Source organism: Podarcis raffonei, chromosome 5 (assembly GCF_027172205.1).
Source record: "Podarcis raffonei isolate rPodRaf1 chromosome 5, rPodRaf1.pri, whole genome shotgun sequence".
Taxonomy (NCBI): Eukaryota; Metazoa; Chordata; class Lepidosauria; order Squamata; family Lacertidae; genus Podarcis; species Podarcis raffonei.
In genome coordinates, this window is record NC_070606.1 from 69916899 (window position 1) to 69933205 (window position 16307).

At 39.4% G+C, this 16307-nt stretch overlaps 1 protein-coding gene across 4 annotated transcripts in view; it reads left to right on the forward strand.

The window, feature by feature from the left end:
• The window catches only part of PXYLP1 (2-phosphoxylose phosphatase 1), a 58914-nt gene extending 42860 nt beyond the window's left edge, over positions 1 to 16054 (forward strand). For all 4 annotated transcript variants that reach the window (XM_053390004.1, XM_053390003.1, XM_053390001.1 and 1 more), the window contains 3 exons: positions 546 to 672; positions 13072 to 13211; positions 14282 to 16054. In XM_053390004.1, coding sequence (XP_053245979.1) covers positions 546 to 672; positions 13072 to 13211; positions 14282 to 15213 — 1199 coding nt within the window. In that variant the 3' untranslated portion in view covers positions 15214 to 16054. The remainder of the gene's footprint in view (positions 1 to 545; positions 673 to 13071; positions 13212 to 14281) is intronic.
• The last annotated feature ends 253 nt before the right edge of the window (positions 16055 to 16307 follow it).

A 16307-nucleotide genomic window follows, 5' to 3' on the forward strand; every position in this document is an offset into this window, starting at 1 on the left:
AAAACAAAACAAAATGACTTCCATCTAATCCCTTCCTTGGTTCTATTATTTATAAAGATACTGCATGTCCATTGTTAAATTTGTAACATATTTAAATCATGTATTATCCATTCATAATAAAATTACAAGTAATCTTAAAACCCTGCTAATGTATTAACCTGTGTACATTGCTTATGTATATATGCAATAAACATCTTCCATTCTTCCTTAAATTCATTATCATCTCTTCCTCTTAATTTCATCGTCCATTTTGCCACTTCAGCATATTCCATTAGTTTAACTTGCCAATCTTCTTTGGATGGGACACCTTCTTCTTTCCAATATTTTGCTACTAAAGTCCGTGTGGCCATTGTTGCATACATAAACAAATTCTTTTGTAATTTTGGTAGGTCCACTCCTATAATACCTAATAATTTTTTGACTTGTAAAGATCAGCTTACGTGTTTTTTCCTTTATTGCCTATATTGTATGTAGCTGAATATATGAACTTGGTGAATTCTAAAACTGATTGTTGTTTTAAATCAATTTTAATGTTTCTTTTATAGGTCATGCACCCCACTATTTTAAACTGAATTCTGTTCATGTGCTGATTCGCCATGGGGACCGATATCCTCTTTATGCCATTCCCAAAACGAAAAGGCCAGACATTGATTGTACATTAGTGCCCAACAGGTAAAAGTTTTGGATTTTACCATTTCTCTCTAGGCTTTATTTGTTCAGTAGAATGCAAGTACCCATAAATAGTCCATGGGCATTCTGTATTGGATTTCCACATGCTCAAGTAGAGTCGCACGTACTTTAAAAGAATCCTTTCCACCCATAGTGCCTAGTCTATATGTTCACACAAAATACCAGTTATTTTCTGCTCTCCTCTGTTTCCATCTCTTGCATAAAGATTTCTAAAGGTTCAAGGCATGATGAAAGTGCAGATAAATAATGGAGCCTTATTTTATTTACTGAATTTGTTTGTGTGCCCATCAATTTAAACTCTCTGGTCGACTCAGACAACAAAGAATACTAAACTACATTAAAATACAATAAGTAAAAGGCAATAAAGACAATAAAAAGCTCTCCTTTAGAGCAAAGGAAAAATAAAATCAGTTAGCAGCTCAGATTATAAAATAAGTGCACCTCAATTACTAAGACCCCACACAACTTGTTTTGTTCTACTTCTGTTTTATAGCACAAGTTGTTTAAAAGGTCTGAGTAAATAAAAGCCTTTCAAAAGGAAGACATCTAGTGAGCCTCTTTGGAAGCCATTCCACTACTGAGAAGGCCCTCTCCATCTTCTCACCTTGTTTGCTAGGGACATGTGGAACTTTGCCTCTGATGATGATCTTACGGAATGCACTAGGCGTATTCATAATAAGGTGGTCTCTAGGTAAAGGTAAAGGGACCCCTGACAATTAAGTCCAGTCGCGAATGATTCTGGTTTTTTTTTTTTTAATAATATTTATTGATTTTCAACAATACAAAAAAAGAGAAAAAGACAAAAAAGGACCAACAACAAAAAAAGAAAGAAAAAACAGAAAACAAAATAATACATTTAAACCCATCTTTCATTTGCTTGTTTCTATGACTTCCTCACACCTCCCACTTTTGTATTCCGCTTCAAATATTGTTTCAGCAAATCCCTCCCATATATTTAATTGATATATTTAAACATTTTCTTAGTCTTCAATAACATCATAATTATCCAAATGTAATTGTATAAAGTCTCACCCAATTTATACAAAGTCCAATAAACCTATATCCACCGTTATATAGTTTCACCAACACTTTGGCAATTTACCGTAACTTTAAGCTTAAAATAAAATTTACACACTTTGCTTTCCCCAAATTTTCCCCCCCATCACCCCCCTGGTCCCAATGGCTGCCTGGCCTTCCCGTCAAATTCCATATTGTTGCTTAATCTGGAAATCTAATATCAGAGGCTCTTAGATTTCCTCCCAGCCCCTTCTGCGTATTTCATTTATACATTTTCATTTCTCTTTTATACTCTCTCATTTCGTCTGACTCATCTCTGAGGAATTTCATCCTAGCATTGAAATTGCAATCTTTCTTTAGATCAACCAAAATTCCACAAGTGGGGTAATAATTGATGTTACTCTTCAAGAGATATATCAAAATACCTCTAGTCCCACAGACCCCACTCAAGTCCATGTCCATATCTCCACAGTCCCAAAATCCATATAGGACAGGATCCTTCCACTTGATCAGACCGGATTGGCATCCTGTAGTCTCCGCCTGTCCATCTGCCATATCTTTACCATCTGTCCTTAATTTATAATCCACAGTTTGCAGTTGTGCATTCCTAGATGGCTCAAATATAGCTTCACTCTCTCCTCCATCCTTTCCTTCCAATAAGTCAGCCTGATTAAGAGAGTTCTTTTCCTGTTGTCCACTCTCCCGTCCATTTATAAAATCAAGTTTCTTTTGAAGGTCTTCCAGCTGGCAATTTATCTTATACAGTAGGTTTGTTATTGCTTCCGAGGTCTGCATTTTATTGTTCAAGGTTAGTTCTCACACTTCCATTTGCCACTTTCATCTGAGAGTTATTTGTAACAGTTTCAAAGTTTTCCAAGTTTCCCCACTAGAGGGATACAAGTTATATTCCAAATGCCATGTCAAATCCGTGAAGAAGTAAACAAGGAGAAGAGAATGTATCAAGACTCCATTTTAAATGCAGAGAGGGAAAGATGAAACTGTAACTTTTAAACTTCTAACACTTCCAATTGTCCAAATGGTAATAATTCCACTAGTCTTTTTTCTTTCTTTTTTTAATAATATTTCAGACAGCCTGTTCCCAGGTCAGTGATGAAAAGATTTTAGGTCCAGTATTGTTGAAAACAAAGACTCTCCAAAAAAGAGGAAAAAACTTTAAAACTGCGAATATTTAAACTTGCAAGTAAAATTGCAGGATCTTTGCTTCTGGTGCCTTTGCTTCAAATGATATACAAGAGTGGAAGGTGGACTTCCTGTTTACACCTTCCCGCTATTAACGCCAGATTAATTTTTCTTTTTAAAAGACTCCAATCAATATTTAAGTCCTTGCACCTTTAATCTTATCTTAGCTCTTTTAATTGGTTCTACTCACGGGTAGTTGTTTTTTCAAACCAAATTGTCCAGAAAGAAATCAGCGCTCTCCGACAACGGCTGTGCGGCTTCACTCCGGGAACGTAGCGGTTGATCCAAAACACCGCGCACTCACCCAGCCTCGCGACGGAGCCTTGGAAAGAGGTCTCCTCGCGAGCCAGAGAGGCGCTCAAGTTGTCAGCCGGATCCCAGGTCCACAGGCTCTTGCTGCCTGTGGTTTCTATCGGGTCGCTGCTTTCGCTGCAGCAGCAGACCCTCAATTCCCGGAGCGGCTCCCCTGGAAGATCAGAAGAGTGCCGCCATTGTCGCTGACCGGAAGTCTCCCAGCCGCGAATGATTCTGGGGTTCCGGCACTCATCTCACTTCACAGGCCGAGGGAGCCGGCGTTTGTCTGCTTCCGCAGACAATTTTTCCGGGTCATGTGGCCAGCATGACTAAGCCGCTTCTGGCGAAACCAGAGCAGCGCACGGAAACACCGTTTACCTTCCTGCTGGAGCGATACCTATTTATCTACTTGCACTTTTTTTGGCGTGCTTTCAAACTGCTAGGTTGGCAGGAGCTGGGACCGAACAACGGGAGCTCATCCTGTTGCGGGGATTCGAACCACCGACCTTTTGATTGGCAAGCCCAAGCGGCACAGTGGTTTAACCCACAGCGCCACCAATTTAGCTAACCTAGTCCCAAGCTATTAAGTGATTTAAAGATTAAAACCAGCACTTTAAATGAGACCCAGGCTGGAAGCCGGTATTGCATATAAAGCCCTGCCATAATATGATATAAACACCTAGTCCCTGTTTCAGATCAACAGTTTTAGACCATTGTTAAAGGCAGCCCACATTGCAATATCCTAAATTTACCTCTGGGAGTTACCAGAGCACCTGTAACTGCAACTGAGCTATCTCTATTGATGTATAGTTACAACTAGTTTATCAGCTGGAGTTGATTAAAAGGTACTTTGAGCCACAGAGGCCACATGAGCCTCTTAAGGCAGTGTTGCATCAATAAGCACCCCCACACTGTGAACCCGATCCTTTGGGAAGAATGTAGCTCCTTCCAGAGCAGGTTGACCAACACTCATCAAGAGTATCTTTGTTTTGTTTGGGTTGAATGTCATTTTATTAACCCTCGTCCAGACTATTAAGCTGCTTGGGCCCAGTCCTTCTGAGCTGGACATATTTTCCATGCTGGTCAGTGGTCAGCTGGAATTGACCAAGTGCCAACCACATCTGTATTTTCAGGTTCCAGTAACTGAAAGCCATCCAGAAAGATGGGACCCAATGATGCTGTATGTTAACCACAAGGGCCAAACAATTTCACCCTCCGAGTGTCCTGGAAATGTGTAACAGCTAGCAACTGAGTTCTGCCTTGGCCAGATGGTAATCGGCCCTGCAGCACTCAGATATGCTCCCCTGGAAAATGATCGAGGAGGAAAAAATGCTTTTTCCACCTCTATCATTGCCACATCGTAGGCTAGATAATGGGCTGTAATGCAATCAAACTCATCATAAGCTTTTTTTCTCCTATGTCAGGGTGTTTTGAGGCAAGGAGAACCACAGAACCACAAAATCTCCTTGTCTCTTTATTCATCCGCTCACACTCTTAAAACAGTTTGATATATTCTGTTTGTCAGTTATCTTTCTGTAGCATTAGCTGTAGTGTCAGCTTCATTTGAGGATAGTGGTGTTTTCCCCCATTTTTGAACACTTTGTGTGCTCCTTCAACAATAGTGAGATCCTTCTGAAATACAAGTATGTTGACTATGGATTCAGTGTAAATAAACTGCATTCAGGGGTGTTAAAATAAATGACACGTTCATGTTATAAATTGCTTATTGGCGTCACAGATGGAGTCTGGTTTACTTATCTGATGGTTTTGTCAGGATAGCCAGCTAGAAAACAAAAGTTCATTTTTGATGCTATGGAAAGGGTCAGAACACATGCTTAAAGATTAACTAGAATTGCTAAAGGAGGACAAGTAATATGTTGAATGAAGTTGTATCATAATTATAAAGAGAATAGTTAAGACCAATCCTGGTTTGTGTTAAATGTATACCATTACGCAAAGGTGAGGAATGTAACACGATCTTTTTATGTAAGTGTTCAATATCTGTAAAATTGCATATAACTGAATTTGGAGGAGGGAGAGAAACAACCAACAGCGTATTGCGGTAAACACATTTTTACAAACAAAACTGTACAATCCTGAAACAGGGAATGTATAGTAAATGTTTTTAGAGTTGAACCTACTTGGTGTTACCAAAGTGTACTGGCCACAGTAAGCAATTAAATTCTATAATAGGATAAGCAGTTAGTAATGTGCTAATTGCAGTGATAGGATTTTTTAATGAACTTACTCTAGGGAATGAAACATTAATTGAAGAGAGATAATTCAAAGCCATTTGGAAAGCCTACAGGGTTTACCAGTCTCGGCTCTAAAATGTCTTGCTGTATAGCATTAAAGAAAATATTTTGCAGAGTTGTCAAGTGCATGTGACAGGGGTAGAAATCTTCTTCTTTTTTTAACGCTTAGAAGCTGTATAAAACTTAGTTGTAATTAAAACCAGCAGATCACACTGTAGAGAGGCCCATCATACATTGAATTTGGAAGGTCAGTTTTTTATTATATCCAGTGAGTTACTTCATCAAAATTTATTCAGATCTCCTGATTTAGTTGTTCTCACCAATCACTTGGGAACAACCATAACATTTTCTGAGAAGAGAATAGTGTGATATGTGTGACTTTTGATATGTTAAACTAATTCATTCCTGGCATTCCTTGAACATGGATGCAAGTCGCTGTGTTGACTTCTTTCCACTCGGTGGACTCTCAAATGCTCATCCATACGGAATTTTTATAATTGTTTAATGTGGCTTCTGAAACATGATTGGATAGAACCCCCATAGAGGCCCTCTGTGCCTGCCCCCGCGCTGAAATAGGGTGACTGGTAACCAGACACATCCTTTCTTTTGAATTGTACTTCCACTGTCTTTTTATTTTCGATAAATGTGTAAAACAGTGATATACCTAGCAACCTTAGGATAACATGCATCAGATGAATTGGACTCTGGTCCATCAAACCAATAATAAATTGGTTAGGCTTTAAGATGCACCAAATGTTTTTACTGTTTTTTGCTGCAAGAGTTTAACACAACTATTTCTATGGAAGTTGTTACTGGGCAAGCATTCAGGTTGCAGATTGCACCTGCCACGAACAGAACATGCTTCTTAGGGAGCCATTCATATTAGCTCCAAATTTCTACAGTGTGCCTACATGCTGGCTGCACACATGGTTCCCTTCCTTTTTTTTCTAGAAAAAAGAGGTACTTTGACCGACAACCCTAAGTTGAGGAGATTTTTTTCAGGGGGAGCAAAACCTTTTTTTAGGGGGGGGGAGAAACACACTGCCCCACAACCTCCGACACATGCACACAGCTGCCAGTATGCTACAAAAGGCTGCCAAAACACACCAAAGAGGTGGTGGAACTCAGTTCTGGTGAGTTACAGCTAAAAAAATCCCTGTTAAAGGGCTTATCTAAAGCTAGAAGAGAGGGAGATGAACTTCATTGTGTGACATTGCGGAGAGGAGATGAAGGGATCAGCAGCTGTGGAGGCAAATTGAGCAAGAGCTATCCCTAAATAATTGCAGGACTATTTTAGGAACTTTCTAGTTAGGCTTGTAGTGTAGCAAAGAAAGTTCTTAATAATGACATAGTGACTTCTGTGAAAATACAGTTGTTTGTAGTGAGAATTAAAACAATGGTAGAACTACCACACATACATTCATACTGACAGCTGTTTAAGATCAGTTATTTTTCCATTATAATTTGTATTTGTTTAAGCTCTTTGGACTTTGTCATGCATTAAGTATCCCATTTGTATTCCACCCCATTCTCCATTTCATTTAGTATTCCACAGATGGAGTTCATTAATTACGCAGATTATGCTGCAGCCCTATGGACTTCTAATGGATATGCAGGATAGCTTAAGGGGTCCTGCTTGGGCTTTGTGAATTAAGAAGTGTGGTATATAAATAGTGAAGAATGAATGTAAGAAAATAGACCAAGTCCCTGGGGATTTTTCCTGTCAAATTTCAATTAACATTTTCAAATCAAGGTAGATTTCCACAGAGAAAACTTGTTTTTGTAGCTGTTCACCAGAATAATTAACTTTCTATTTGTGTGTGTGTGTGTGTGAGAGAGAGAGAGAGAGAGAGAGGATTTAGATACATCATACTTCGGCTTTGTATTAATTTCAGATGTGAAAGATATGCTGCTTGATTAAAATCTGTTCAGAATGCCACCATCTAGTTTTATAAAAAACAGGTAAAGGACCTCTGACAGTTAAGTCCAGTCACAGACGACTCTGGGGTTGCGGCACTCATCTTGCTTTACAGGCCAAGGGAGCCGGCATTTGTCCGCAGACAGTTTTTCCAGGTCATGTGGCCAGCATGACTAAGCCGCTTCTGGCGCAACGGAACACTGAAACCAGAGCAGTGCACAGAAATGCTGTTTACCTTCCCGCCAGAGCGGTACCTGTTTATCTACTTGCACTTTGACGTGGTTTTGAACTGTTAGGTTGGCAGGAGCAGGGACTGAGCAATGAGAGCTCACCCCGTCGCGGGGATTCGAACCGCCAACCTTTTGATCGGCAAGCCCAAGAGGCTCAGTGGTTTAGACCACAGCGCCACCCACGTCCCTATCGAGTTTTATAGTTGATAGTAATGAAATGGCAAAAAGAAAAGAAAAGTATATACCAGTTAAAAGAGGCAAATACAAGCTCTGTTACCTGATACTTCAATGGCTATAACAACAGTGGCAAAACTAACATTATTTTTTTGAAACCTAGTCAGGTAAGTTTTTATTCTGTGGATGTCGTTCAGAGGTGCTCATGTATATTGTGTACAAATTATTCCAGCAGGGTCTTTTTTGTCTGATGTCCTCCCAGCAACTCCTGTAAGCAAACTTCTTGAGCAGTTAGAGATCCACCAGGCAAAAGCTAACGCCATGTGTTTCTTTCCCCTTTAATCTCTTGATCAGCAGCTGTTGTGTCAAGGGAGCTTAAAATGGGAGGTCTGCTTGCTGATGTCAAAGTTTTGTACTCAATATGCATTTCAGAATATCCTCTGATTGGCAGAACATTCTGTTGGAGGGTTTTCTTCAATACATTGGAAGTGCTGTAAATGAAAAAGAAAATTAGTTCAACTAGTAAAAATATGGGATGGATTTCAGTTCGTGCCTTTGCACTCATTGAGCCATGGGTGGGGTCTGCAAACAAAAGGGGGCAGATGTTATTTTTCTCGGCTGTCTTCCCTCTGTAGCCCCAACAGCCCTGATAAATTAGCCCCAGAGACTTAGGAGATCCTCAGAGCGGGCTGCAAGGTGTCAGAGGAAGGGGAATCAGCAAAAATTGCCTCCCTTCCTCTTATTTTTATTGCATTTGTGCAGGATCAAAAGCTATTCAATGTGTACAAAGGCATAAATTTGATTCTAGCCACCGTTAGAGTTACAGGCTTTTCGATAATTCACTTCAATGTGCTAAGAATTTGTTGATATGATATTTAAATTTTATTTTTGGACATATGAAAGCATCAAGTTAAGCATTGTTACACCCCCAAGGTATTAAAAAGGGCCAAGTTGTGTAATTAATCTTTTGCATTTTTATTATTTCCATGTTTTTATGGAAATTAATTTTTAAGAATCTCTCTGGAGGCTTAAGCTTTCAAACTACACAGACTAATTTATTTGTGTTCCGCTCAGCCCCAGCAACCTTCACATTGTTGCCTGGATACTCCATCTCCTGAAGTATCTGTAAATTGGCCAATTCAACAGCAAGATTGCTAATCTGATTTTTTTTTAAAAAAAAAAAGCATAGGGAAAGGTAATTGGCCTAGCAGCATCTGAAATACTTTTTCAAAATCTCTTTGCCACCTCTTCTTTCCATCCCTTCTCTTGCGAATTATCACAGTGGGAGACTTCTATGTAGGAAGCTTCCTGTATGGCTCCTAGAGACTAGCTTGTATTGTTTGATGGTGCACTATTAGACTGGCATGCAACAAGGAAGTTTTCTATTGCTTAAAACGTTGAGATTTCAAAATACAGATTCCCCCAGTTTCTAATAAATGCCACCATCTGCACAGTATCTGCGAAATTAATTTGTGGCATGGCATACAAATATAGATACAGAAGCCCAATTTGAGACAAGTGGTGAAGTGAGTATATGCACATCTATTGTGTGCCAAGCAGCTCACTAAAGACTCCTGAGTAACCTTAGCAGTAATGGAATAAAATGAGAAGTCTGCTTGTGGATCAGTAATTGGTTAAGAAGCAGAGAGCAGGAAAAACTGGACAGTTCTTTCAGTGGAAGGATGTAAAAAATGAAGTCTGTGAAGGAGTCTGTACTTTTTAAGTTGTTCATAATCAATTTAGTGTCGGGGTGCGCAGTGAGGTGCTTAAAATGAAAAGAGACCATGAAGAGCTCCAGAAGAATCTCTACAGACTGAGTGAATGGGCAGTAAATTAGCAAATACAGCTTACATTAAAGTGTAAATTGATGCACATTAGGGCAAACAAGTCTTATGCTCCATTTAACATAGTGGCACTTACTTCCAAGTAAACATGCATAGTTTTGCTTTGTAAATGCACATTCAGACTTCTGGTATACCAAATAGGTATTGATGTGGTTTTGCATATGAGGGCTGCGAGTGAACTCTCTGTAGAATTTGCCCATGTCACATTGGTTCTTAGACACAAAAGGTCTCAATGTCTTCTATTTCACTTTTCCCTTCCTGAAATAGTATTATATCTACAAATCCAACCATAACTAGAAGTTTTCTCATTTGTATATTCTGTACTTTTCACTATGTGAAAAGTAAGGGTAAGGTGTCATACAGTGTGCTTATATTGAAGTGATAGCATGGCACCCCCTTGTGGTTTAAGTTAGTTTTAAAAGTCTGATATAAAGTAGCAAAGAGTTGCCATTTAATTGACCAATTTCTTTTGGGCACTTGTTCAGACACAGAATGTAACTTACGTTAACATTCTTTTTCTTTTTTAAAAACCACCTCTATTGCCTAATGCACATTTAAAAACTCGCAACATTTTATATTAACACACACACACACACACACACACATATCTTTTTTATTTTAAAGAAACCTACAATAGCACAAATGTCAATACAGTGAATGGAGTAAAATCTTTGTAGACAATGCAATGTATATAACTTTGTGTTATATAGTCTCACATTAGGACATTAACCAAAAGTAATAGGTTGCTATTGTAATCCAAAAATTATTAGTAGGAAAGACTGATGAAAGGTATGTCTAAACTATAGGGGAGATTATTTTATTTTGTGTTCAAGAAGCTGTACATCTCTCAGCTTGACTCTTTCTATAATTAGTATCCTCCTCTAAGAAAAGGTTTCTTGCTGGGAATGAGCAGCAGGAGAGGCAACACAGCTTTGACCAAGAAAGTAAATGCCAATAGATGCAGGACAGTGATCTCTTTCAGCTTCTGCCTTCTGGAAGAAGGTATAGGGTTATAAAGACTAGGACTAACTGCCTGAGAAACAGTTTCTAATCAAATGCGATTTTGGTTTTAAACGCAGTGTAAGGTAGTCTCTATGGGAGTTTATTGTATTTAATTATGGAGTATCAGAGTTTTTGGGGGGCTAACCAGGCTGGGATAGCTGGGATAGCAGGCTTGTTGGTTTTTGAATGTCTGATGTAGATTCTTTCAATTTCATTGTTCTGTATGGGACAATGACAATAAAGATTATCGTATCGTATTGTATTGGAGCACCCTTAACTCACCACTGCGTAATTTAAGAGCTCTTCAGAGTTGTCTGGATGTAAGAGATTCCTATGGTGGCAGTATAACTCTCAGGCAGGGTTTGGAAAGTTGTGAAGGCTTAGTCGTTACTTCAGAAAAAGAGGAGAGGAAAATACTTTTGAAATAAGTAAGCAGTTAAAGAGTTAAAACAACTCAGACTCTTCATTGATTTTTAACTGTGGCTTGATCGCATTGCATGAGCAGAGCACACTTCTGCCTCCACAGGTAGGAAGTGGCAGAGAAAGCCATCTCCTCCATCTGCACTCCCTGTGCCTCCGAGACAAGACTTCAGATGTAGGAATAGCTGGCTATCTTGGACATCAGCAGAAGAGCCTTTCACTCTTGAAGTTGGATCCTAGGATGCAAACAAACAAATGTATCTGCTTTAAAACACACACCAGAACACCCCCTCCTCCAAAGTAATGTAATGAAATTGTTGTCGTCTTTCCCCCTTATATACGAAAGTCTTGTTGGAAAGGTTGAGACCAGTCCTGATGCTAGTAACTGATTTGCACTGTGATTTCATGGGATCCTTTTAGCAAGGGGTAGCTAGCTGCTTCAGCTTTGCAAAATGCCACATGCATTTATGATATTAATCAAGGTGTCTAGGCTGTGCAGTGGTAAGAGCAAACCTGTCTGTCAGTAATGGGAAAGAAGCATATAAGAGCAGATCTGTAAGTGAAAACTGCTTGGTGGCTTTGGTCTAATTTTCACTCCATTGAGTTGCTGTCCTCTGGTTTGTGCAAAAGCACACTGTTACCATGTCACTCCTGGATTAAAATGTAGTTTGGCAGTTTAGCGGGTGGCGGCTTGAAGTGAAAATGAAAAGAAGCACCCAGCTGTGTTTCATTCTGATTTGATTTTTTTTTTGTAGTTTTCTGAATGGTAGCCAGTTTCTTTAAATGTGCTAGGTTTTTAAATTGGCATGGACTGATATTTGGAAATTGGCTTATGAATTTAAGTTAACTAGATTTAAATACAGTCATACCTCGGGTTATAGACGCTTCGGGTTGCACAATTTCGGGTTGCGCACCACGCCAAACCCGGAAGTACTGGAACTGCTTACTTCCGGGTTCTGGTGCTTGCGCATACGCAGAAGTGTTAAATCGCCTTTGCGCATGCACAGAAGCACCGACTCGTGACCCGAGCGTCCACTGTACATCCAGATTTGTGCATATTATTATTTTTAACTGTCTAGGGACTCAAAGCACCATGTAAAATATAACACTCTTTCAAAAGGACTTTACAGCATTAATTGCCTATGGGTACCTGTATTGTATTTGAACTGATTTTATGTATGTGCTGCTGCTGTTTTAAATTGTATATATGTAATAGGGTTTTTTTTAATGTTCTTATAGTTTTTATATATGCAGTTTTTATATATGCAGTTGCTTTAACTGTATTCAGATATGTAACTTTATATTTGCTTTTGGTTTTATCATTTTGTATATCATTTTGGGATGGCTCATGAGAAGTGATTTGTAACAAAATAAATAATAATATAAGAAGGTGAAAATGCAGCCTAACTTGCATGCAGCAATATTAATAGTAATTTAGAGGAAGCATGGATCTCCTGCTCTTCTTGTTCCAAGCTAGACTTTTTCTGCTTATTTCTTATTTGACATTTTCATGGGATGAAACCATGAACTGTACAAACGTGTTCATCACAGTAATTTTCCACCTCTCTTTCAACAAAATAAATCCCCAGAAATTGGTACTGAATCATCCATTGCCTACCACTCCACACACCAGATACATTGTTTTTCTCTTTTATGAAGATAGTAGGTCATTTCACGGAGATCATATAGAAAGCTAACATTGTCCTGACAGCAAAATAGTAGCTCTGAAATAGGGCATCCTAGGTTACAACAGCACAACTTCTTTGGAGGTTTTCTTATGTATTTTTAGCTTTGCGTTTCTTCCCTCCTCCTCCCATCGCATGCTGGTTTTTTCCAGGCCTTAACACCCATTTGCATGGCTGCATATTTCATTTCTTTTAAGAGCAGAGTTTTGTCGTTCCCTCCCCCCCCCCCAGCAGTAGGTATGCCTTCCTAATGAAATGGTGTGACTTGACATAATTAGAGCACTTTAATCTTTACAGCTTCTTCATGCGTTTAAGAGTTTTTGTTTGGTTTATCTCCTTTAGGAAACCTTCCCACCCTCAGCTTGAAGCTTTTATTAGCCATATGTCTAAAGGATCAGAAACCCAAATGGATGGCACTCTGAGCAGCATGCCTCGTTACCCCAGCCATTCACTGTGCGAAATGGGAGAGCTGACACAGACAGGTGATTTTCTACAGCTGTTTTATTTCCATGTCCAAAAGAAACCAGCATGTCAAGAGGCTCTTTGGTTCTTAATTGGAACTTCCTAGGCGCTTGTTAAAGGTTCAAAAAATGATTTTTCCAGGGCACATTGCTGGTACTTTCGAAAGGATACCATGGTTGTAGGAGCAATATCCCAATTGGTTATGGTTTGTTTGTTTTTTTAAGAGAGAGAAAATTCTCATATTTCCTTCTTGCCTGTACAACCATTTAAGACTTGTGCAACTAGCATTTTTGAAAAAAATAATATGTTTTTATATTCTTAGCATGATCTGCCCACCCCGGCCATTACCCTTTCACATGGATTGTATGAAGTGACTGCATGAGCAGAAGGCAGCTCAGGCACTCAGTATTTTTATACTCCTTCCTGTGCAGCCGCATGTACCCCCAAAACCTTCTCGGGGGTGGGGGGTCGGCCAGAGTTTGGTGAACGTTTGGAGCTATGTCACATGGAAGGGAAGATTCTTCTGAAATTGGACAGAGAGATTTTGTGCCATTGTAACTGGCACTGGAGCAAGATCATTCTGCTCCATTTCAGATGATTTTCCCCTCACATCACAGCCCATGTGACACAGCTCCCAAAAGGGTCAACCTTTGAACCTCTTGAGAGGATTTTTGACTGGGTGCTTCAGAGGAGAAGGAGAGAAAGAATAAGGTAGGTTGCATGCCTTATACCCAGGCAACCGCTGGATACAACACAATTTCTCTAACAGTACAGTGGTACCTCTAGCTTCGAACTTACGGTAATTTGTTCCAGAGGTCCGTTCTTAACCTGAAGCTGTTCATAACTAGAGGCATGCTTTCACTAATGGGTCCTCTTGCTGCCACTGTGCTGCCGGCACATGATTTCCATTCTCATCCTGGGGCAAAGTTCTCAACTCAAGGTAACTCTTCCAGGTTAGTGGAGTTTGTAACCTGAAGCGTTTGTAACCTGAGGCATTTGTAACTCGAGGTACCACTGTACAGTCTTCCCAAGATCACTCTCAAATTATTTCATAGAAGAATGCTTACCTTCTTCTTTTTCTTTTTTGAAGGGATTGTACAGCACTTGCGAAATGGACAACTACTGCGGAATATTTATATAAAGAAGCATAACTTGATACCAAGTGACTGGACAAGTAAACATTTGTATTTGGAGACAACTGGAAAGAGTCGAACACTACAGAGTGGGCTGGCACTACTATATTCCTTCTTGCCGGAATTTGATTGGAAGAAAATTAACTTTAGGCACCAGTGGAGCACAATTTTTTGTTCTGGAAGCTGTGATTGCCCGATAAGAAACCATTACCTAGAGGAGGAACAACGGCGCCAGTACAGCCTACGGGTGAAGAACATACACTTGGAGAAAACGTATGCAGATATGGCAAAGATTGTCGGCATACCCACAAGGCAGTTAAGGGCTTCTAACCCTGTAGATTCTATGCTGTGTCATTTTTGCCATAATGTCAGCTTCCCATGTACCAAGAATGGCTGCATTAACCTTGAGCACTTTAAAACAATCAAGACGCATCAACTTGAAGATGAAAAAGAGAGGCAGGAGAAGAAATATTACTATTTGTATGCACTACTGGCCACTCATCCTATCCTTAACCAGACAGCCAACCGTATGCAGCGCATTGCAGAAGGCAAGAGAGAAGAACTATTTGTCCTTTATTCCGCTCATGATGTCACCTTGTCCCCTGTTCTGAGTGCCTTAGGCATCACTGAGGCCAGGTTCCCAAGATTTGCAGCCAGACTAGTCTTTGAGCTGTGGAAAGATGGAAAGAAATACAAAGAACATTTTATCCGCATCCTTTATAACGGTGTTGATGTCACATTCCAGACTTCATTCTGCCGGGATTATAACAAACATTACACCAAACTGATGTGCCCCTTAGAGAAATTTGTTCGTTTTGTTAAACAAGACATGTTCTCACCTTTTAATAGCAGCAATTACTATGATGCATGTCACAGGAGGCCATTCTAAACAAGGGAGGAATAAAATGTTACATTTTGTATTGTCAAAAAAAATGTCTCCAAGGCAGCTTCACACTGTCAAATCCTAGTGTGCCTAAGTGCAAATGAATATAGCTTGAAGTGGTTTTGTCTTCCCCCCCCCAAAAAATGCATTCTAGATTGATTTAAAATGTCATCAATTCATAATGTTTGTCAGCCTTAGCAGCACAGGGCCTATGTTCTTTTGTGCTCCAACTTGATTTGTCTCTTAGCTGCTGTAAAATGGATATTGCTTGAAGAACTGAATGACTGCATTCTGGTTCCTTGTTGTTCCACTGTAAAAGTTGCCACAGTAAACACAAACCATACTTGTCATAATTGAAAGTATCCTTCATTCCACGAATCCATTCATATGATCTAGCTAAAGTGGGAATCATTTTTTCCTTAGGGCAAAAGTGTATTATAGGCAGGCTTTGTTTTTAGGTTTTTTTTGGGTGATTTTTTTTTAAAGGTGCATGGATTCAAATGCTTCTGATGTGTTTTCTTGAACACATCACTTCTAGCTACTATACAGGGACTACTTCATACATGACGTAGATGCTGTAAAGATTGTTACTTCATGGTAGAGGCTGCCATGTTTGACATGGCTTCTTGTTGTGTTTGGTTAGAACACATGCGAATCTGCATCAGCATAGATGACTTCCTAGGAGGCATTAGCATTGTCAGAAATACTTTTTTTTTTTTTAAATCACCTGTACAGGCAATCCACACAGGAAGCCATTTATATATAAAATCAGCCTCCTTGTGGAACCCCCAGCACATAGAAGTGTTTGGGTTTTCTTTAGGTAAGGAGCTATCATATTATATACAAAGCAGCCCCTGGGGTAGATGAAAAGAAAAGTTCCGTTCTTTGCACTTTTAGCACTTTATGTGTACTTCAAACACAAAGTACAAGTTGTGTCAGATGCTAGAAAGGATTCATACACAAGAAGTGAAAACTTAAAATCGGGCTTCGGATACATTTTTTAGGAACTGTTTATGTTGTTCAGATCATTCGTGCTGTGATAAGAAGCAATGTGTTATAGCCGTATGTTGTAATGGCTGCATGTAGCCAAACAAGAACTT